Below are 24,888 nucleotides of genomic sequence, written 5' to 3' on the forward strand. Positions count from 1 at the left end.
ATGCAGAAGGTAGTACAGAGTTTTACTGATTTAGAGTTTATTGATTTCTCTGACTGCAACAGTCAGCGAAATCAACAGGTTCTCCTGTTATGTAGATCCTAATTGGAATCTATCAGGCCAGGTCTAATATACATGGCATGTATGTTGTCTTTAAACACAAAAAGTGTTCATATTTTTCCACTTGGACTGAAATGTTCTGAAGTTTTGGAATGGAGATTGGTTTATCAATCAATAAATCAATCAAATTGTATATTCTCATAGGGATTAACAAGGTGACACATCCTCTGTCATTAACACTCAACAAGAGTAAGGGAAAAAAAGAAAAAACTATTAACAGGGGGAAAAAACGTATTAACCTTAGAGGGATCCCTCTCCCAGGACGGACAGATGCCGCGTGTAGAGGTGACTCTGTCTGTGACTTCACTGTTGGTTTCTAAAGAGTGAATTTGAGGCTCAGTGGGCGTTTCATCCGGCGCCATCTTGCCGGTGCCTGACTCCTCGCAGTTGTTGGCCATCCCAAATATGGGAAGAGAGGAGGAGCGCGAGTGGAGCTGAGGTGCTCTGAATGAAGACTGACAGCTGAGCCACGCCCACAGAGCTCAACGATACCTGGTTAGCTCAGGCTAAGGAGCTAGGAAAACACAAAAGTATAACATTATTGCAGAGGAAGTGTTACTTATAAACAAAGTTTGTGTCCTTATATTCTGTGGATATTCAACTATGTATTTGAATATGGTTTTGGATTAAACCGTGTACTACTAAGACAATGAATGTGCAGTATGTAGTTCTTCCACATTAAAATCATTGCATATACAATGTTATGTATTATGTGCAAGACTTTGCTTTGATTGTTTGTAAGTTATGAAAACAGGTCTGTACCTGGAGTCATTGCTGAAGTGATGACTCTCAGTGTTCAGTCTGGTTGAAGTCCAGTTCTGTCTCCTCAAGTTGGACATCTACGGATGCAGGCTGTCTGAGTCACCTTCGAGGAACATATAAATATGTAGAGAACATGTGTCAGTTGAACCTCTTCACAGACTTTTACATGCTAACATATAAACATGTAGAGTCATACATGTGTCAGTTGAACTTCCTTACAGACTTTTACATGCTAAAGTTTATTTCTTTAAATTCATCAGATCATAATCAGTTCACTTCAGCTTAGGAAATAGGTGAACATCAGCCTCAGGTTCTCTCTGTGACGGTCTATTCTAGGTCTGTTTTAGATTAACAATGTAAAAACTAAAAGTAGCTGACTAGTTTAGTTTTCACTGTAACACATTACAACACATCACAACCAATACTCTGAATAGAGTGTTTCAACGTTATGCTACTTTAAACAACTGCTCTTAAATTGCAGATATGCATGTGTATATCGAAGCACCATTATCCATGATGAAGAAGTAGAGACAACGCTTAATAAGTTTTACTTTGTTCTGTGAAATGTTGCTAACCTCCTTCCGTCTCTTTCTCTCTGTCTTCCTCCTCCCAGATGGTCACAAGAACAAAGAAAATATTTGTAGGAGGATTGTCAGCCAACACAGTAATTGAAGATATGAAGCAGTATTTTGAACAGTTTGGGAAGGTAAGACTTTTTGGAGGATTTCCTCTTATGGCTTGCTCTGTGTTGTCTTGTGTTTTAGGGTTCAGAGCTATTTGAGTTAACTGCTGCTGTCTGAGCTCTGAAACAGCCTGCTGCTTGTTATCTTGTAAATTAGATTTCCCTGTGATGTTGTGGCAACATTGTGTAAACTCAGCAAAGATGTCAGGAAAATGAACCAGGATACCAGTCAGATGAGATATGCAGATTCTGTCCTTTGGAGAATTATGCCATCAGGTTGTCCAGCAGTCAGACGAAAAGAAGCATATCATTTTTATCATGTTTAAGGTAGCATCGCACAATAACTTGACACGATAGGAAACTGCCAAACTCAATAGAAAGTGAACAAAGTATGTTGTATGTGCCTGTGTAAGTCAGTCCATCTGTACCTCTATTCTCTCATTTTCTCTTTGTCTGTTTGTGTGTCGCTGCACACTGTTACACTCTGTAACAGCATTGTGCAACAACAAGTAAACAAATCACACAGTAACTGAGGCCTCTTCTTTGTGAGGGGTGGCATTCATATATCAGTAATTTACACAATTAATAATGTACGCTAATGGGTGGGGCTAGGATGATCATTACAGTCGTTGGATAGGCAACACTTTATATCAATAAGGTCCTCTAAAGTCATGGAGTTGTGTGTGTGTGAGAGAGAGAGATTATCTTTTTGTCATGTAGCTACAGTATGATTATTTGTAAAATTGTCGTGATGAACCATGGTGTTCCTGGTGCTTTAAAGGGGACATAGCATGCCCATTTTACCACAAGTTGATATGGCTCCTTGGGGTCTTAATGAAATGTCTGTAACATACTTTGGTCAAAATACCACAAGGATCATTTCAAACAGCACCCTTTTTACCCTGTCTAAAACAGCCCTCCACAGAGTGACCTGTTTTGAGTGCCTGTTCCTTTAAATGCTAATGAGCCAGCTCCCCCCTCCCCCCTCTCCCCCCATGATTTTAAACGATATAATTTACATATTTTATATGATATAAATTATCAAATATGCATCCCATACTTTGTATTCCCCTTCTGTTGTCCTGGAGTTTTAATTTTCCCAATCACATAATTAAATGTCCCCTCTGCCCATCCACTACAAGCACACAAGCAGACAGACAGAGAGAGAAAGAGAGGGGTGGGGGGTGGCTATGAAGACCATCATTTACCCCCGAACCCCGACATTCAACGGGTACAACAACAAGCGGAGAAAGCAGAATCGCGGGCTGACCTTATATATACAGTCTATGGGGCTGACCAGCGCGGAGAAATGCACGTCCCGTGTGAACAGCCAGGCGGCTGCGCGCTTGAGAACGGCGCTGCGCTGCCTCGCAGCGGCGCTTCCGCGTCCGGTGTAAACCCGGCGTAACGAGTGGGGGGGCTCTGTGTGTTTGTGCCGGTGTTACAGTAGTGCTGAACACTGCGGAAGTCTTCCACACTGCTGGCTGTGTGGCGTTGACACAAATTCCAGCTCACGCATGGGAGAGCGAGCGGTCGCGCCCGAGCAGCTGCTGCAGCCTCCCAGTCCCAACGATCCAGACAAATGCCACATGTGAGTGAATCGCGGGCTGACCAGCGGAGAAATGCTCGTCCCGTGTGAACAGCCAGGCGGCTGCGTGCTTGGGAACGGCGCTGCGCTGCCTCGCAGCCTCGCTGCCTCCGGTGTAAACCCGGTGTAACGAGTGCAAAATACAGCAAAGATGACCAAAAACAATGATCAGGAAAATACAGAAAAAACTGTCATGTGCTGCTCGTTTCACCACCACAAAAACAGGACTCAAAGGTAAATACAGGAGAAAACTTATTAACCCTCTTATAGCTGGACTGAGGTCGGTTATTTAACCTGGCTGCCTGCCAAAACCCCAAAATAGTGGGACAGTAATTACAACGAGCGACTGGAGGGCTGAGGTGTCAGAAGGATAATCAAATAGACACTGTGCTCTGCTCTGTCCTTTGCCTGTTTCACCGCTCCACTGCTTGCATCACCTTGCAGAGGTTCATACCCTTTGTATAGGAAACACATTTATTGTTACACTGAAAGATGTGTGTCCATAGGATGTGTGACAAGGTTTTACAGGAATATTTCATCGAGTGCTTAATGAATACCAGATATTCTCTCTCTTTGTCATCAGTGCAGCAGCTCCCTGACAGTTTGGTACATGTATTTTGTTGTCCACTGAAGAGAGTACTTGGTTGATTTATATGAAGTCATGCTCTGAAGCGGTTGTGAAGTCAGATTGTCTGTCCTTTCTTTAATTATTTATCCTCCTACTGTCCGTAAGGGTCCACTGATAAAAAGAATCAAAAGGGTTTTTCATCAAAGTATTTTGCATATTTTGCTCAACAAGCAACACCTCTTCATATCTCAGTAAATAAATGACTAATCTTTTACCTAAGATGGACCATGTCTGAGCTTATATTACAGATGCACCATTTGATCTGTGGAGTTTTTACAAAAATCCCTTCACTTACCATCAGCTTACATCTCCATCGTACTGTTGGAGATGTAAGTCTCTCAACCACCCATTCATATTGGTCTGCTGCGTCAAAGCATTTAGAGTACTGATGGGGAGGAGGTTTCTCAGACCTTAACTTCCTGGGTTTCTGTCAGTTTGATGTTGGTATTCACTGCTGTTCCCTAACATTTTAAATAATTTGGACACATTTCATTCTCCATGTACCAGGCCATTTAGGTGCTGCTGTCATGCTTCTAGCACATTTCAGTAAATGGTTTCATCACAAGATGAAGTGGAACCAGGGAACAGAGAATTGGAAAAAAAAACATACAACCTGTGGTTGAGTTGTACAATTGAATTTATGCCGCCTATGATTGTAGGCTTGTAAGATTTACCGAAATATTTTTCAGATCAATCATACTAATAAAGACATATGGTGATATATATTTGAAAAGATCTGCTCACATCAATAGTTTGCCCCAAACAAAGATGCAAACGTCAGTGCATGTCTCCTCAGAATGTGAAAATCGACAGGATGTTCATAGAGTTAATAGAGCAGAGGGAGGATGCTATACCGAGCTTTGAGCTTGTTGTTGCTTTGCAGACTAATGATTTTTTTTGTCCTGTGTCAAGCACATCCGCCGATTCCACATTAAATGGCTTAGCAAAGTGTGTGTGTGTGTGTGTGCGCATATTGGCAGACATCCTCTTTTGCAAGAACCTGTCTTGTCTTTATAAACTGTCCCTTGACTAATGGTTTTGTGTGGATATTCACACACTCTTTTTGAAATAGTTTAATGTTAATGACAACCCTCTGGTATGCAAAATGAAATTTGCCAATTTTTTCATGCGTGTACATCAAGTGTACATAAGATATAAAAAGCCTAATTGGTCAATCGGTTAGATATTTATATGAATGTTCCAAAGCAATGACACCTATCTACAGGCTACAACATGATCACAGCCCATAGACTTAATTGGACTAAGACCATCTTAGCCTTTATTATTATTAGAAATTATATTGTATATGACAATGCTATGCATTGAAATATCTCACTTTGTGAAACATTACATATTTTTGTTTTATACAATATCCAAATGCTACATTATTAATATCTAAGTATAAATAAGTTGCCAATGAAAAGTGTGATTAGTAGTGTTGTGATGCACGATGCTAATTTACAAAACATCTATTTTACTAAACATCTACGGACTTACTCATTATCTCCTGTCTTATCTTGGGGCGGCTGTGGCTGAGGGGTAGAGCGGTCGCCCTCCAACCCGATCCCCAGTCTTCCCTATCTGCATGCCGAATTTCCCCATCAAAGTGCTGCTAATAGATGCACTGTATGTGTGTGAATGGGTGAATATAAAACTGTACTGTAAAGAGCTTTGAGTGGTCATCAAGACTAGAAAAGCGCTAGATAAATACAAAACCATTTATTTAGTAACAGGTGGAAAAATCACAGAAGTAAGCTGATGACACGTTATCAAGTAAGGTATATATCTATATATAGATCTATATAGATATCAAAATATAGATATCGATATATATATAGATATATATCCTATTATCAGGACCAATGGTCTTGATGGGGGGCGAAACCTGATTCGTCATCATTCGTTTATGTCAGGACTACTTTCATCAAAAGTAACTTAATTTTAATTATAACAGTAAGTTATATTTGGCGGTAAAGCTCTTTGCAGAGCTGTACATCGTTGTTATGCTTGTTGCTGTTATGGTTTGTTTCTAGTTGGACCCCAAAGCAGAGACTTGAAAACCAGATCGTAACGAAGGCAGAGTTTATGGTTCAATAGGCAGAGAAAAGCAGGCTGTGGAGGTGCTGGCTGGCTGGAACTCTCCACGGGATGACACGGAACACCAGGAACGGGAAAAACACTGCACGGAAAACAAAACGCCGGCGAGCAGCAAGGCACACGGGAGGTCTGGGTAACACGGAGGGAAAATCACAGATTAGTAACTGTCAAACAAAAAGACAAGGGAACCGAGAGAATCACATGAGAATACGCTACCGAACGAGACGGAATTATCTGGCAGCGTAGTGGAGTCCAGACCAGGCTTTTATTGAGAGGTTGATGAGATGAGTGAGAACAGGTGTCTCTTGTCTGCTGCAGCGGGGAAGCCAGCCACACCCCCTGCCACACACGACCTGCAGGGGAAGAACAGAAAGGGGAGGGGGAGAGAGAGAGAACACCAAATACAACCAAACACAGAATCATCACAGTTGCTCTCTTATCACACCAGCCTTACGTAATTACTGATGGTTTATGCCCTTGCCTCAATATCCTGAAGATGAATTGGCCTGAAACGGTGCTCCTAATAATGCTCATCAATTACATTTAACAATTTGGCAGATTTTATCCAAAGTGACTTACAACTGGGTGACAGCAAAAAAGCTTCAGTATAATAGGTGACCTTGAAGTAAGAGCTAAATCTGTTCAAAAAGAGAGATAAGGGATATCGGTAAATAACTGCACACTAAGTGCTAGTTAGAAATGTAAGAGAGTTAGAGGAATGGTAAATGATCTGTATTTATTTAGCACTTTTCTAGTCTTCTAGTCACTCAAAGCCCTTTACATTACAGTTTTTGCCATTCACACACCCATTCACACAGTGCATCTATGTGCAGCTTTCTCTATGACAAGGTGTCTTTTTGGCTTTAGTATCTTGTCCGAGGACACATGGGTAAGACTGGGATCAAACTGCCGACTGGTAAGAGGCTTTCTCCCCTGAGCCGGAGCCACAGCCGCCCAAGGAGCACTAACAAGGAGTTGGTAGAAAAGGTGCTCTTGGAGGAGATGAGTGTTCTAGAGGTTACTGAAAATAGAGAGACCCTCTTCCTCTAATAGCACCACCATCAGTGAACCACAAACAAGAATATGCGGGAGTGGACTGTGATTGTGACTTCTGTACAAGGATAGAAATGTTTTTTGAGTACTGCCCTGTAGCCATAGTTACTGGGCTTATGATCTGTGGACTTGCGGTCAAAGTATTCCACTAAGCAAGTGGGTTCCTTGCATTTTTCTGTTTAAGATAAGCACACAGTTTGCAGTTAAGCTCATAAACATATCAATTCCAATCCAACTTCATACTGTAACATAAACAGTTTCTACTTTAAATGTTCACTTGATGCTGATTGGTTTTGTCTCACCCATTTTTGACACTTTTCTTTTTCTTTTTTGCAACTAATGCAGTGTTTGGCCCCAATGCTTGTCTTTTTTTCTGTGCACAACAGAAAATGCGACACATCAAAAGATGGAGGATTTGCTTTCTTCTGTATCAGCTGGAGCTTTGAAATGGGAGAATGATCCCAACATCCTCAACAAAGTTGATTTAGGAGGTGCTTGCCAATGTACACAGCAGGTATACCACCCATTCTTTACAGCAATATTCAATGACATCTAAAGATGCTGCAGGTAGACCTAAGACTTCTCACCTGCACCTTGGAATGTGTCAATTAACTGTTCATAAATCTACATAAAGCTGCATTAAATAAAGACTCAAATACTTGACAATGTCAATTTCAAAGATTTTCCAGGTATGTTAAAGCAGGACAATTCATGAGTAAATCAATACTGGAACAACAATTCAATTCAATTTTATTTGTATGGTGCCAAATCATAATATACATTATTTTAAGGCACTTTACACAGAAGGTCAAGACATTAAAAATTATAGAGAGACCCAACAGTTCCCACAGTGAGCAGCACTTTGGCGACTGTGGAGAGCAGAAAAACTCCCTCATTAACTGGAAGAAACCTCTAGCAGAACCAGACTCCATGTGGGGGGACATCTGCCTCGACCGGTTGGGGTGAGCAGAGAAAAATGGGGAGGAGAGGAGAGATGGGTGGAAAAGAGGGTAAAGAAGAGAGAGAGATAGGGGGAGGGGGAGGAGAGGGGGAGAGAGAGGAGAGGTCAAATCCTTTTAACAAAGAAAAGCCTAGAAATGATGTTGGGGGCAGACATGAGCATTTAGATCAATGATTGTCATTTAAACAAAACAAAGCAAGAAAGGAAATAACATACAGTGTTGATTTAAAAAAAAAAATCAGGGCTCTGAGTGTGCATTTCAGTTCTCATTACACTGGCAGTGGCAAAGACAGATTATGGTTGATCTCTCAGGTACTGTTTTGTATGGTAGCATACAATACTTTATACACAACTTAGTGAATTATACAGGATGGTGAGCAGATGTTTACTGTGTTCATTGTTCCATTCGGTCACTATATCCAGTCGGTTTTTGTGCTTAGTGAAGTCAGCAGTGGTACTCTGATGTAAGTGATACTCTGCACTCTGCTGCTATTAAATGTGATTATGCTTTCTTTGTCTAATTCACAGTAATGATGTCCCGTGGCTGATGATAACACAGATAGTACAGTCCATACAAACACATGTGAAAAAAACACAGCAGTAAAAAAGAACTAATCTAATGTGTTTGCTTAAACATAATCCAGACATTCAAACATCGTGGATCTGCCATTTAAGAGCTGAAAACAAATAATTACATGTCTTACATGTCTACACAGTAGCAGCTGACATGATTATCATTGACGTGACATGCAAACAAAAGATATAGAAAACCAGTCGTGGAAATGTAACCATTCCTTTGTCGCCCCAGGCAAGATACTGCTCCGTGGCTGCCCATGTTGCCCATACGGAAATCCACAAATTAGACTTTTTCCTGTGCTTTGGTTTGGTGTCTTTAGTGCTTAACAGTCATTCTCTACAGGCTTTAAGCTAATTATCCTTTATCCTTGAATCCCAGCAGCAGACAGCAGACTTAAATCTGTAAGCTCTCAGTGTTTCATCAGTCTATACAGCACACCTTTATCATCACACTAACAATTAATGTAACATGAGTGCAGGTCAGAGGAGGAGTGAGGAGGAAGCAGACTCTGACAGAGACACAGGACGACCGGACCTTTAATGAGCATCTGTCCTGGTCCTGAAGCAGCGGTGGTTATAATTATTCAGCGGTGGAAAACTGCTAAAGCAATGAACGTAGCGGAAAACATAAATCATTACTATCATACACTGCATCGATGCAGAGTCGTCCACCTCTGTGCAGTAGACCAAACATTAGCACGTGTGCTGCTCCTCCTACACTCTGTGCTGTGTGTGTCAACTGAATCTGATGTGGCTGTAACTCTATTCCAGCCACTTGATTGGTTCGGCGCTATTCTCATTATCATTTGTTGTTTATCTTGTCTGACAAAACATAGATGGAATGAGTTCTATCGACGTTTCATTTCTTTCATTTCTATCGAGGAAAAGTTATATTGCGATGATTATTGCTATCGTTTTATCGCCCAGCCCTGGGTGAAAGTGACCTTTTTTTATTTACACTCCTCAGAATGTAAAAATCCTCAGGATGTTCATGGAGTTGATCGAACTCAAGCAGAGGGAGGTTGTTGTACTGAGCTTTGGGTTTGTTGTGGCTTTGCAGGTAAAGATTTTGTGTCGCTTGTCAAGCACATCTGTTGGTTCCACATTGAATGGCTTAGCAAATATGATCAATTTGTTTATTTTTCATGTCTATAAACCTCTTGACAAATGCCTGAAAGAGTTTTTTTAAATTCACTATCACATTCACGCACAGCAGGATTTTGTTTTTACAGTGTAGGTAAATGCAGTGTTCTCACACAATGACCTGGTTAACAGCTCTGCAGCAGCACCAATGCTCCTCAACAAATTTTACTTCTAATGAGGTTTCAGCTTCTTAGCTATTAGCTCACTCATCACAAAAACTTTGTCTGTCAGAATGTGTCCTTTGAAATCTGCTTTTTGGAAACCAAACTCCACTGAAAAGCATTAACTTTATTGAAGGTCATTTGTCTTTGCAACTTGTCTGGTTTAGCTTAATTTTTCCAGCTGTAATGATGCTGAGATTCTTATTTTTCATCACTTTGTGCATGTCCCCACAAACTAGAAACACTTTTACAGATTTTCAGTTGCCCTTTTACATTGGAAAGTACAACATACTTTCCTTGACATTCGTCATGATGTTTGTCAGTCATGTGTGCACCAAATGTGCTTCGTTCATCGGGACCTCACATCTCTTCAATTTGACATTATTTATTTTATTTTACTATCAGAAAAAGGTAATTGCTGTCATACGAATTTGTGTGTATTTTTTTTAATAATTTGCCTTGTGGGCCACATCAAACTCTCTTGTGGGTAGTATGTGGCAGGCAGTGGCGGCTAGTGATAACATTTATTGGGGGGCCACAGCGTCCTGTGGAAAATCTGCAACAACCAATTAAAGAGCAGCCTCAGGTCCCGTGGTTTTCAAAACTTTAAGGACCAAAATTCACATCCATTTGGCCGTCGCCCCACACCAGGAGGTGTTCAGACAGAAATTGACCAAATCAAATTTGAAAACAATTTATCTTGAAAGCTCAAAGGCGCTTATGCTCTACCAGGTGCATTGTACGAGCAAACTATTATTATGTAATTAAAATATGTTTAACATTTTTATACAGGCTTTTTTTTTTCAGATGAGCCTGTAGTGTTTAGTGTCCTGTAATGCTTTGGATGTTATTACAGAGACTTTTATGAATACATTTGCAGGGAAAGTGTTTACACTAATAAGAATAAACATGGTCAAACTAAAAGATACTGAAACTCCCCCAAGGCAGTCTGCTGTAACTTTACTAATTCTTTCTAATTAATATTATAAGTATAAACCACATCATTTTCTGTGTGCCAGAAATGACAAATACCTTCATAAACTTCATTTATTTTGGGTCATAAAAGACCATTCCATCTATCTATCCATCCATCCATCCAGGTAACATTGAAGTCCTGGTTCAGACCTGGTGTGCAGGCCTCATGCTCATTTGTCATTATGTATTTTCTGTAGTAGTTAATGGCTGAGTCAATGCCACACAACAACCACCCTTAGGATGAGAGGGGCTTTACAAGTTACAGTAAACACATATAAATATATTTACTGAGGAAAAAGCACATATGTTTATATAGGCTTTTCATAAAGCAGGGATGTTAGAAGTTGGGCTTTCAGTGGAAAATTCTATTCTGTTATTACAGTCATATGTTCACATATTTGAAAGTGTCTCAATGACATTAGATTGTCAGTTAAACAACTGTCACTGTTTATTTCTACAGTAATAGTGAGGTTACTATAGCAGAAGAAACTGACTCTGTAGCATGTTGTAACAGACAACAACTGTATTTGGTATTAACGTATCTACAGGTACTGAATGAATCCCTACATATTGATATGATGAGGTTCTCGTCTCATCTATTTATCACTTTTTATATTTTGTAGACAGTCTGGTCTGTAAATAACATGCTACTGTTGTGTCTAGCCTAATGTTAGAACAGAACAAGACAATAATTGTGGATAATTTGATGCAAATGACCAGCTTGGGTTTAAGCCAGCGTTGGTTTGATTTTGGACAGATACTAGACGTGAATGTGTGGGTGAATGGGTGAATGGGTGAATGGCAGAAAAACTGTCCAGTGAAGTGCTTTGAGAGGTCATCAAGAATAGAAAAGTGATACATAAATACAGACCATACAGAATACTTGCACAATATTAATGTGAACATCTACAGTATATTTACCCTTCATCCTGCAAGTGTCTGTCTGCATGACTGACAGAGTACCTGCACTGTATTAGCCCCATGCAGATCAGCCTTTGTTGCTTCCTGCTGTGTAACTAAAGTTCTCAACCTGAATTATCCCCTCACCCTACATTTACCAACAAAATAAAACTAATGCTCAAATACAGTCATCTTTTTGGCAAAATCTGATTTATTTCTTTGTGTTTTTTAAATTGTCTTTATGGTCCCACGTTTAGATAAGTGTTTCAAGCTGGCTCAGGCTTGTAGCAAAAGTAATATCAAATTATATTTATTTGAGTTTTTTAGACTTAATGATGGAGTGTGAAAGAGTAGTCAGTGTAGTAAGGCATGTATGGATGAGTGGAGGTATGTGTGTGGAGTGTTGAACATGTGCAAACTAAAACTAAGCCGGTGAGGAGGCTCCGCTGTCCGCCAGAGAGAGAGAGAGAACCTGGAGAAGCAACCCTTTTTATGCCTTCAGCTTGGGTTTGACGCAGGTTAATGTTATGGGGTGCCAGTCAGAGTCAAGTCTGATAAATAATAATTCAACAAAAAAGGAGCAAATAACCAGAAATTAAATATTTTCAGAAAAACACAGCAATACAACAATAACAGACCACAACTCTAGTTTTCAAAACTGTATTCACCCTAGTACACAACCACCAAGGAAAATGTGTGTGTGCGTGTGTCTGTGTGAGCCTCCCACAATCTCAGCATCCACAGGATTTTTTCCTGACCTCTGTGACAAAACGTCTCCTCCTGAGTGGCGACAACACACAGACTTTAACATGCGTCTGAGTCTCAACAGATGGTCTTCTCTGCCTCTCCTCTTCGCCATCCCCATTGACCGAAGCTACGTATTTGTCACTTCCGTATTGTAGGTTCAAATTATGCAGGGTTGGGGTCTGGAGTTGTGATAGGATTATTAAATTATTGTGGGTGTGACTGGAAAACATGAATGAACTCTCTGATAGGTGACATGGCGTGATCTAACACTGGTCGCTACAAGCTCCTCCCACTTCTCAGGTGCAGTCAGTTGCTCCACATCATTAGAATGCAAACAATGTGGGCCATCACACAGGAATAAATTAATACAAATAAATTCATTTGTATAGCGCTATGGTAATATTTTTATTAATAATAGTCCGTTATAGTTACCAAGATTGAACAAAAATAACTAAACAGATTTCCATGAAATTTGGGATCTTTGGATGGGTCTGTGACCATATCTTTGTGGTTAGAGAAGGCTGTTGCCAAATTTCAACTGTTTTATCAGCTTCTCGTCACTGCGTTAGTGTGGCCTTCATGACAACCACAAACTTCTACAGAAGATTTTAGTGCTGGAAACCAAACTTCACCGGTTAGAAGTGAATGTGGAGGTAAAATGGAGTGACGCCTGCGAGCTAGTTCAGACAGCCAACTCGAGCTGCGCTGCTCCAATCATGTGACATACCTCACTCTCCACATCTATCTATAATACACACCCACCACTCAGGTGGTCTATTTAAGCAGAGAGACATTTGCCATCATCGCCTTTGCTCGCACTGCTGCTGCAGTATCGCTACCAGTTGATCGTTGTGCCTCCGTGGGTCGTTTGTTTCTCTCAATCCGAATGAGTCTGAGTCCTCCGGGGAAGAAGTCCGCCTTATTCCCCAAATTTGGGCTCGGTCTTTCAAGATTCACTCAGAGTGTGAATCGGACGTCCAGCGTCTGCGCCGTGGCTCCCGCGAGCCTCTCTGCGAGCACCGCATCCTGGAGCAGCTGTGCGCCCGCAGCGTTGTAGAGTGTTCGTCCTCCAACCAGAAGGATGTTGAATGTAAATTTAATTGAATGTGTGAATTGTAAATCGCTTTGGATAAAAGCATCTGCCAAATGTCATGTAATGTAATATAATGTAATAGGTATACACAGATATACACATAAGCAAATATGCATATATCAAAAGAATAAATCTCTGAAAACCATAGTTGATTTCAGGCGTTTTTCGTATTTCCTAAAATCAATGATCCTATTTTGAAAGCTAGCCGCGGCCTAGTTCAGTGTCACCTCGGAACTTTAGACCAAGTTCACCTGCACACAGGGAGAGCCTCAACACTTACTCGGCTATCATTTCTGAACTTGCCCTTTTATACATCAATCAAATAAATAAATATAATAGGTACTCAGGTTGGTAAAAGTTTTGTTGTTCATGAAGAGTCATTCTCTCTGCACAGAAGTAAGGAAATTCTGGGAAGGAGACAAGAAATACTGAGTTCTATAATAAGCGTTATCCCCAGAAGTTAGCTGGCTGGGAAATAAAAGGGATGGTTTACAATCTGCAGCAACGCAGAGTTTGATAATGTTGGCATTCCTATCTGGTTGGTTAATATAAATAAATTAAATTAATCACAATACAAATAAATAAATAAAATCTCTGCCCATAAAGAGGAAGTTTAGACCACAGCTGTTTTGGGGGATTCTTCATTAATGTCTGGCCAACCAAACCCGATGGTCTTTACCCCACGGTCTTCATCTGATTCCTACAGAGCAGTAAATAGATCAAGAACAAATTACTTTGTCATGCGTCAATGCTGCTACAATAGAAATAATCTAAAAAGCCTCAATGATTACAGTCTTACCCAACATTTAGCTTGGCTTTTTATTTCCGTATTACTAAGTTGTTGTCAAGGTGAGTCCGAGTAGATATGATGATGGAAGCAGTAGCCAGAAATCTGCCAAGAACATTCTCATTTAATCCTCTACATGTCTTTACCCTCTCTAATCTTAGAACAACACATGTACACGACAAGTCTGATAGATCTTGTCGAGACTTCTGAATTATCATTGCTGAGAATAATACTGCTTTTTGTTCTTTCTCCTCTATGATGAAACACTTGCATTGCTCTCCAACCCATCTGGGGGCACCCTTGCTCACCAACAATGGTTGAAAACGCATGACGAGATCTCCTCAAAACTTTGCAATCCCTGCCAGAGCTGAGACCTAACTCCTGAATGCTATTCCCTTCACTCCCTAAGATGTGGCACAGCTACGATTGCAGCTCTCCATCATCCATGCTAAGTCAGACACCACAAGAAGGAATATTGATTCTAAAACATCATCAGTTGCTGCACCCTTGATGTTTTAATATGTACTCTCCGCTGCCTAATTCCATTGTTGCATGCCAGATCTCGGAGACCATCGCGTCTCCGCGTCTGCGGCAGTCGCAGGCAGGCTTCGGCGCGCCTTCGTCTCCCCAAGTGCAGACGCTTTTGTGAAACCCATCTTCTGGTGCGGGTCCTTCTTCCCACCTCCTCACACTTCCACTCCTTCCTTCACGGGAAGGAGCGCCTCACGTCGGGCCCTGCATGAGCCGGGCGCGGCTGCTGGTGGACAAACCTCTGTCTCCGTGCTGCCAGCGTTTCGCGTGTGTCAGGCTCCGGCGCGGGGGATGAGCGCTGTGTGAGGCTGTGTGTGGTCGAGGGGGCTGCATTGCCAAGGGTGACGACACAAGGCGAACGAAGCCAAGAGATTACCACCCTTGTTGTGGCTCCTGTCCGTCCTGAGAGAGGGATCCCTCACATGTGGCTCTCTCTGAGGTTTCTACGTTTTTCCCCCTGTTAATGGGCTTTTTGGTAGTTTTTCCTTACTCTTGTTGAGGCCTAAGTAACTAATCGTGTTTTGTGAATATGGGTTATACAAGCAAAACATTTGAGTGAATAATATGTATGTGCTTTGCAACCTGATTATATTGTTGCATTTCAGGTGGTTTGCTGGGCTTAAAGTGTTCAATTTAGATTTTGGTTTATTTGTTGCCATGTGTCAAGTTTACTAGGTATATAGTGTCTCTGACTTGACGGGAATAATCCGACATGTTGTAGCTGCACATCCCACTGTAAAAAGCACCCTACTGCATTAACTGTATGAATCTGTTGAACACAGTCAGCAGTCTGGACGTTCAGGTTTTTATCACTCTACCACCACTCCGAAGAGGAGTTGAAAGATTCAGCAGATTATTACTTTCAATTGCATGTACTGTCAATATAGTGCACTTTATTGACAACTTTTATTCTCGGAACATAGACATCTTTTTATGGCAGATCGACTTTCCTTCAACAGGGCAGGAATAATTTTTTTCCCTGAAAGCATTTCTTCTTCCTGTGTCAGCCATCTGTTCCCTCTTCCAAGGACAAGAGACAAGAGGAATCAAAATGGGATAAAAGTAAAAACAATTCAATTTAATTTAATTTGTATCCGACAAATTATAACATACATTATCTTTAGGCACTTTACATAATTATAGAGAAATCCAACAGTTCCCACAATGTGCAAACAGTCCCTTATTAACTGGAAGAAATCTGTAGCAGAACCAGACAATGTAGGCGGCCATCTGCCTCGACCGGTTGAGGTGAGCAGAGAAAAATAGGGAAGAGTGGAGAGGTGGGTTGAAAAGAGGGGAGAGGAGAGAGAGACCAGGAGCAGTTGTATAACTTGTTGTAATGAAAATGTTAAGAGTTATATTTATAGATGTAATGATGTTATTAATGACAGCAGCAACAGTTGCTATTATAATAATAATAATAATAACATTATTTTTATTTGTTGTCGTCTGGATCCTGCATCTCTGGAGTCAGAGAGAGAGAGGCAGAGAGACACACTATGGGAGGGAAAAAAACACAAAGAGTGCCATCTCTTACTCTAGCTTTAACTAGATGAATTCAGACATTGTTGGATTCATATTATAATGAATGATTTTCGAGGTAGTAAGAGAGACCAATCTGTAGTGGAAACTCTCCTCTCACAGGAGCAGATCATCTGTGTGTGTAACAACACCTATATACATTCATATTATTATCTTGATAATGTGCCTTGAAATTACAGAGAGATACAGACTTCATACCATGGTTTTGTTGTTTTGTTGTGTGTGTGAATGGGTGGATGACAAAACTACACTGTAACCCACTTTGGGTGGTCATCAAGTCTAGAGCGCTATATACATACAAACCATTTACCCACACACCTACAGATGCTTAGATGGGCACACTGGTATTTGCATTCAAACAATGTGGTCCCTAGATGGAAATGCATTGGTTTGAAACTAGTGAAGACAGGACTGTAGTGTGTGTGTGTGACTGGAGAACTACGCACAGCCATTTTAATAGGTTTTATTCATCAAGATGCTCCCTCCTCAAAGACTTGTAGGTGTAACATTTTAAAATGTAAAAATTGTTGAACATGTTATGTCTGCTGATGCAAGCAGAGAAATATCTGCTTCCTTTCTTGCACACAATCACTCCTCTTGACAACACTATCCAGCCATAATCATCATCACCATCTTCATCATCATTTCCTCTTCATTCTTGACTCAATTATGCCAGTGGCACTTTTATAAATCTGTCAGCTGAAATAAACCACATTTCTGCATGATTGTGTTTGATTGTGCTGCTTGAATTGAATTTGCTATTCGCAGACTTTTTTCTGCATTGTAAATAAAAAAAGGCGGCAGAAAGGGAAAAAAGAAATGGAAGTGGTATCACTTTTAACAGGCCAACCTGCTATTTTTAAGCATTGTTCTCAGTAGAGGAAGGCTGCCAGGGTAATTTGCATTTATAAAGGCCTTCCTTACACATCCTTGGTTTGGTTAAAACATTATTTTCCCCCTCCCAATAATAGAAGCACAAATTGAGGGCCGTGAGTGCAGGCACAGAGGGATGATGGGAAATATATTAATTTGTCTCTTGTCATTCGGTGGGGATAATTTGAATTTTGTCATGGTAATTTGGTGCTCGAAGGCTGCGGGTCACTTTCCAGACAGAGACCCGGCATGAGCTTGGCCCAATCCTTGTGAGGCACTGATAAGAGTCGCCGGCTGTGTGTGTGTCTGTAAATGTATGGGTGTGTGAACATGTGTGTGCCCTTCACTGCAATGATGAATTACCTGCTTATCTCACTCAGTCCAGAGAGAGAAGCGCACGATGGCAGGGGACTGTCAGGGAGAGAAAGAGGTGTTGAGATAGGCTACTGGAGAAAGAGATGAAATGATGTCGGGGGCTGGGGGAGAGGGTGCATCACATAGGGGGATTGGTTAGGTTGGTTAGTGGAAGAGGAGAGATATGGAAGCAATTGTGGGGCTGGATGGAAGGGAATGGGGATGCTGAGCTGCAATGGATTGTGGTCATTGTGCTGGTGGTGAAAAAGAAATGTTCAACTGACATGGAGACTGGACTAATAATATGTCTTGGAAAAGTCTGAAATAATTCAGAATCAACATTAATATATCTGATAAATATTAGTGGGTTTATTATTAGATCCAACTTCTAATTTCACAAGCAGCTGTCTGTCTTTCTGTCTGTAAGTGGAATGCATATCTCGCAAACTGTTCTTCCAATCAGCTTCACACTTGGTATGTGTATCGTAAGTGTCCGAGAAAGTGTGAAGTCCTAGTTTGGTGCGATTTGGATATGCCATATATTTGATAATACAAATTTGAATAAACTGGTGACCAGCGCAGTCAGTGGGGGCAGGGCAGTGTGCTTTTCTGAAATAACCAACTTGTTACTTATGTAAAAATAATAACAGTTAAGTAAATCATTCAAATTTATATATTAACCACACTTAACCAACTCAAACGTGACACCATTAAATGGTGTGCCTTTGGGCATTCAATACATTTTATAGAAAAATATTGAATATGAATATTTTTAATATTCATATTAAATATCAACTTTAATTGATTAAAGCTACTTCTGGGCACCACCCTTCAAAGGAAGGGACAAGATAGCCAATTTATTGATTAAGTCTCATGAAATTATTAACTACAAATTTGGAACTCTGATCAATAATTAAATTAATAACTTTATTCAAAATTACCATATAGGTAGCAAAGTTCTTGACAGTGTAGAGGTTGGCAAAATTCACACTTATGCAACATTAATGAAGATGTGTGTTAAAGAAAAACATTATTATGAAAATAATAAAAGTGTAAACTCAGTGGTGTATAAAGTACTTGAAAGCCATACTTGAGTAAAAATACAGATATCTTACCTGAAAGGGACTCCGGTAAAAGTAAAAGTCACCCATAAGAAAATGACCTGAGTCAAAGTCTTAAAGTAGCTAATATTAAATGTACTTAAGTATCAAAAGTAAAAGTACAAGTACCAAAATAAAAAATGCAAAGTGCTTTTTATAGTAGGCCTATACAGACACAAAAAAACAAAAATTGTTCTCTTCAGGCTTTATTTCAACTGAACAAAAATATACATATACTGTATAATTTTACAAATTTTGAACCCCAGATGCTGAGGTTCAAATAGTATTGGACTAGTGCATCTGAACTTCTATGGACAACAAAGAACCAACACAACAGAATAAACAAGTGCCTCTTGTGTCTGCCTAAGACCACTAATAGACCAAAGTATAACCACGAACAAATTCTGTAAATATCACTAAACATGGACCTTTCACTTTCTAATCAGTAGCAGGAATGATACACAGTGCCCCTTATGATAACTCAGCAAAAGGAAACAAGTTCGAGGCAAACAAATAGGATAGTTTTCCTCTGTTGTTAACAACCTGCACAGTGCTAGTACAGAGAAGAAACAAAATCACTGGACACAGTCTCGTTTTGCTGCATGCCAAATTTCAGACAGAATAATAAAGAATTAACTGAGCCAAGCTCCTGCATGAGCACCTGGATAATTCTAAAGGGAATAAATGGATGGGGAATGTGCTCGCGTTGATGAAGTCCCTGCCCTTTGTACACACATCGCTACTACCCATTGGATGGTTTAGTGAGGTCCTTGGATCGGCCCTGCCAGAGCGCCGATAAGACGATCAAGCTTGACTATCTAGAGCAGTGGTCACCAAGCTTTTCGAGCCCAAGATCACTTTTTAATTCCAAACGTAAGCCGAGATCTACCACCCTGATATCTTCCAAGAAACCCACTTAGGAGGGTCATACTTTATATGTATTCTTTTTTGCAATTTCTGTTAAAGGCTGAATGTACAAGAAATAAATATACACAAAGAAAGGCAGTTGTATAACTTTTTCTATTCAATGCACAATATTCAAATTAATATCAATTCATATTTACAATGCAAAATATGTAGCTTCTCAGTTCCACAACATGTTCTGCAGAGGAGCTGCTACTGCAGCACAATGTTTTTACATATAGGCTTTGATTTTAATATGGCCACAAATATGATTATTGCCCTGAATGAAAGAAGTACTTTGTACTCAAATAAATACCAGTACTACACAGTATGAAGCCGTGCATCTTCCGCTCCTGCAAATATTTCACAATAAAAAAAAAATTTTAAACAAGGGAATGGATTCCATTAACAGATACGCTGGAGGGCTTTTATTTTGAAAAGGCATACAGAAAGTGTTGCAACCATTTGTTTGTGACATGAATTCATCAGATAAACATACAAATTTAGGTGAAAGATCATCTTCTCTGTTTATTCTGCTGTGAAACACAACGTTTATCTGTCTATGACACAAATGTATTTACAACACTTTCCGAACCCGTTTCAAAGTAAAAGCCCTCCAGCGTTTCACCTTCTGAATCCACTCATTTGTTCCAACGGGGCTTTGATTGTTATCGACAGACCGAAAGATTTGCATCTTCATACCGTAGAGTCCTGACATTTACTTTAGTACATAAACCAACTTGTTCTTGAAGGAAATGCAGGAGATAAACCAGCTGCTCCACCACCAGTAGCGGACACACAGCGCGTGTGAAAAACAGACAACCGACACACAGCTGATCTGCGGCGCGACGACAGCCAGTGAGTCCAGAGAGTTCGGAGATCGACAGTGAAGACTGCGAGATCGACCGGTAGGTCGCGATCGACGGGTTGGCGACCACTGATCTAGAGGAAGTAAAACTCTTAATAAAGTTTCTGAAGGTGAACCTGCGGAGGGATCATTACCGGTACAGCCTGCTCGACCCCAGTCGACCAAGGCAGCCCAACCAACCTCCGGACGCTTAGGCAAACGCCGCCGGGCCTGCGCATCTCCCGAGGCATGAGAGAGTGTAAAGGCGTGCGTTGCGCCGACCTCTGCTTCTCAAGTAACGAGCAAGTTTTGAGAATATAAGAAGTAGAAAGTACAGAAATTTGCGTTCAAATGTATCGAGTAAAAGTAAAAAGTCGTCAGGAAAATAAATACTCAAGTAGATTTTTCACATATCTGTATTTTACTTAAGTACAGTAACGAAGTATCCCACCTCTGGTATAAACACACAAACTATCTAATTGTACTTACTATATAAATGTGTATGTGAGTATACGTGTGTGTGTGAGTGAGTGAGAAAGTGTGCTTTCAAAATGGCGGCCGGCCACTATGAAGACAAAGGACCAATGGTTACACCATGTGGTTGGATAGCAAGACAAATCAAACTTATATCACATGAATAGAATTCAATATTCCTATGCTTAGCCTATTATAATTAGCCCAGTTATGTTACCAGTTAATGAAAAGGGGGAAAGGTCCTTTTTGAGATGCTGTTTGAAGTCCAGTGAAGCGGTATTGCTGGTTGGGGCTCCTGTTTTTGTGCATCTGCTGATCAGACTTTGTATCGTGGCCAATTACTTGTGCTAAAGTAGGCTCTCGCCTCACTGCCTTTTGGAAGGTTTTAGCAGTCTGCTTCAGGCAGGCCTGCTTGGAGGTCGACAGAGCTTGGGTAGGGAGAGGTCTCCCCAACTGGGTGAGCAGAAGAGCTATACTTCTCCTCCTGGAGAAGTCAGTAGAAAAGAAAAGGGAGAGATACCCACTTCTCCTCCAAAGTGAGTAGAAAGAGATAGAAGAGAAAGGGATCTGGGCTTTTATTGGCCTGGTGACTTCATGAGTCATGGGGCACACAGTGACCAATAGGGGTGGAAAGTTGTGTCCAGGGGCAGGTTTAACACCTAGGTGTGAAGATGAAGCACCCTGGGAAACAGAACAAAGGAAACAAGTGATTGCAGGCGTTGGCTTCACATATAGGCCCAAATATTGTTCACTAATAGTAGGTCCCAACAGCAAATTCAAACTCATTTTATTAAAAACATTGACTATAAAATCTTAATTGCAGATAATCCATTCACAAGAAAGTGGCAGTATATTGTAGAACTGTTTGAAGAGGACTCACTAATGACAAGGAATCATTCTGAAGCAACTCTGGTCCTAGCACTCTGTCCCATACCTCTGGTGCTGATGTGGCTTGATGCAAATTGATTGAAAAAGCAAACTGAACACATTTCAGTCAAGAGAGGCTTATAAGGGATTTTGGTGCATATACTGGCAGATTGTGGATAGTGGTGGTGGATCCTGATCGTGGTGGCAGCTGATCATGGACTATGATTAACAAGACTGCTTGATATACACTACTCATAAACTCTACCTTTACTGACAATAACTCCTCAGTTCATTTGTCATTGCTGCTCCTTTCATCTCTATCAGACATTTTCTAATGTACAAATAATTGTAAATACTGTTATTTTGCTGTTATGTTCTCAGTTACATGCAGCATCTATTGCACTTCTGTCCATCCTGGGAGAGGGATCCCTCACATGTTGCTTTCTCTCAGATTTCAAAATTGTTTCCCCCTGTTAGAAGGGCTTTTTAGTAGTTTTTCCTTACTCTTGTTGAGGGTTAAGGGCAGAGGATGTCGCACCTTGTTAAGCTCTATAAAACAAATTGTGATTTGTGAATATGGGCTATACAAACAACATTTTATTGATTGATTTATTCATTGAGATCTCAGAAGGATTTCGATCATGATGGGAAGCAGCCCTATCACTTACTTGCTTTTAATATAAAAATAACTTCTCCGAAAGCTAAGACACTGGTGGAGGTGATGGGGGATGAAGCTGGAGGTTGGGATGTTGGGAACCGAAACTTGGTTCCAAATTAAAACCGAATCTAAAATGCCAGGTACCAGGTACCCGTCAAAACAAATGTTGGTTCTGCTTATCGGTTCCTAAACTGCAAGGATGCCGTATGTATCTGCCAGGACCTGCCTACGTGACTACGTCCTGCACCACGTAACAGAACTGAGAGAGCTTCTCTTGTGCACCTGCTGCACTTTTCATCACAGCCATTATGTTGACACCTGGGATACGCCAGGCTTCCCTCGACTTTTCTGCTGAAAGTCTTGTGGATTTAGCAGCTGCACAGGGAGACTGTCAGGTGCAACTGGTCCTCCATGAAGAGTCAAAACCCATACTCTTTGATATGAAATAATGGATAGTTTCCTGTTTGTCATCAGTGGAAGTAACATTATCAATCACCTGCAATTTATGAATAGAAAAAGAAGTTGAAATCCACAAAGGTTGGAATTTGTCTCTGTTCCATTTGGCTGTTTTGTAAAACGTATATGCACACAGCACGTAGCAACAGCAGTAACAGTAATTTTAAAACAGCAAGGTCTTAACTCAAAAGGTCCAGAATCACTAATACACACTGCTGTACCTGGGGTGAGGACCCATAATCACACAATTAGACAGTACACAGTTGTCATTCACCTCTACGTTGAAAGTTTAACATGTTTGGGAAACTACAGTAACTAAGGTATGAAAAAGATTGTGGCCACAGTTACAAGAGGGCAATGTTGTCTCTTGGTTGAAGATGTGATAATTGGTCTCTGGAGTCAAAGTCGGACCCTGTTAATCCAGCCATCAAGAGTTCATCCAAATGTGGATGAAGGATAGTGTACAGTTGCCAACATGCCACATAAGCTCTCACTTTCTAACACATCAAATGGCTGATAGCAGAAAGTGTAGTTCAGTCAGACAACTCACGTAAACGTTTATTGCAACAGTAGAACAGGTTTAGTGTTTGGCGTCTAGGCTCCATCTTAATCACTCTCCCATATGATTACACAGATATGATGGGAGTGATGAACAAATACTTGTAACCCACCGTCGGCGCCTACAGGTGGATGCTGGGGTGGTGGAGGGGCTGAAGCAACTGGTAGCAATACTGCAGCAGCAGTGCGAGCAAAGGGGATGATGGGAAATGTCTCTCTGCTTAAATAGGCCTCCTAATAAAGTGGTTGTGTATTATAGATGGTTGTGGAGAGTGAGGTATGTCACATGATGCATTTCACATGATTGGAGCAGCGCAGCTCGAGTTGGCTGCCTGAACTAGCTCGCGGGGTTCACTTCATATATATGTTTGTCACAGGCTCAGTAGACAGTTTTCCTCACCTGCTGATCTCTTTATTTCGTATTTACAGATTCAGTGTTGGCTAACAGTCCCTGCTACTGGCAGCTGACATATGGCTTTCCAGGGAATGCTGTTATTATTCAGAATGGTGGATCCATGTAATTCCTTGTAGCTCACATTCAGGGAGACTCCTCCACTCTTTTTTTTATTCATTTTCTTTTTAATTTTCCCCAGAGATTGGCAACATGATGAGTGGAAAAAACGGTGGATGAGCTGACACCACTGTTTCTCCTTCTTCAGACAGGCCACCCATTAAATTTGAGCTTTTGATAATCAAACATGATAAAACATCTTTCAAATAACAGTTACAGAAAAAAGCAGAATCAGAGCTGAATCAATATGATGCATCTTTCTGCTGTCAACAAATCGTCCCTCACCCTGCATCCTTCTGTGTTTCGTCTCAGTCTGAGAGATGCAACAGCACATCTCTTGTGGTCTTTTTCATCACACGTCTACCTATTGTAGTCACACTTCAAGTAATAAAGCTTGTTTGTTCTGCCTTTACACACACACTGAAAGATTTGGCATCAGTCTCTGGGAATATGAGCTGTTATTGTTACTCAGCAAAGATTCCCCAGACAACCAGTAGATAACAGTGGTGTCGAGCCTTCAGAGCCAAAGTACATGTGTGTGGCTCCCTTCCACATTCTGTCCATCCTAACATGACATTAGTGGTGGGAGATTGGGCAACAGCTCATGACAATGTGTCATTTGCCTGAAGTGAAATATGATTTAGAATTTGTAATTCAGTGGAATGGACAGTGTTCATTTCTCCAGTCGAAATGACACATCTGAAACCCCAGCTGTGACTAAGCTACCAGCTTTGCCAGAGACAAAGGTTTCATTTATTAAAGATGAGGAATGTTCATGCCAAACTATTTTCTAGGCCATTTTCATTCCAGGTGCTTTCAGATATTCATCATGTTTGGCAATTAAAACCATTGTGTTTTCCATGGCTGTGATCCGATATGGAAAAAAATCTTATCACGATAATTTTTTTCAAATCAGTAGATATCGATATATATCAAGATATAAA

General features: G+C 40.7%; 1 protein-coding gene across 7 annotated transcripts in view; it reads left to right on the forward strand.

Moving 5' to 3' along the window:
- Window positions 1-24,888, forward strand: part of LOC118106618 (RNA-binding protein Musashi homolog 2) — a 167,590-nt gene that overhangs the window by 70,730 nt on the left and 71,972 nt on the right. For all 7 annotated transcript variants that reach the window (XR_004695225.2, XM_035155313.2, XM_035155312.2 and 4 more), the window contains one exon: window positions 1,493-1,585. Coding sequence is in view for 6 of the 7 variants with exons in the window: in XM_035155313.2 (XP_035011204.1) it covers window positions 1,493-1,585 (93 nt within the window). In the remaining variant the exon portion in view is untranslated. The remainder of the gene's footprint in view (window positions 1-1,492; window positions 1,586-24,888) is intronic.

Source organism: Hippoglossus stenolepis, chromosome 4 (assembly GCF_022539355.2).
Source record: "Hippoglossus stenolepis isolate QCI-W04-F060 chromosome 4, HSTE1.2, whole genome shotgun sequence".
In the NCBI taxonomy this organism is placed as follows: Eukaryota; Metazoa; Chordata; class Actinopteri; order Pleuronectiformes; family Pleuronectidae; genus Hippoglossus; species Hippoglossus stenolepis.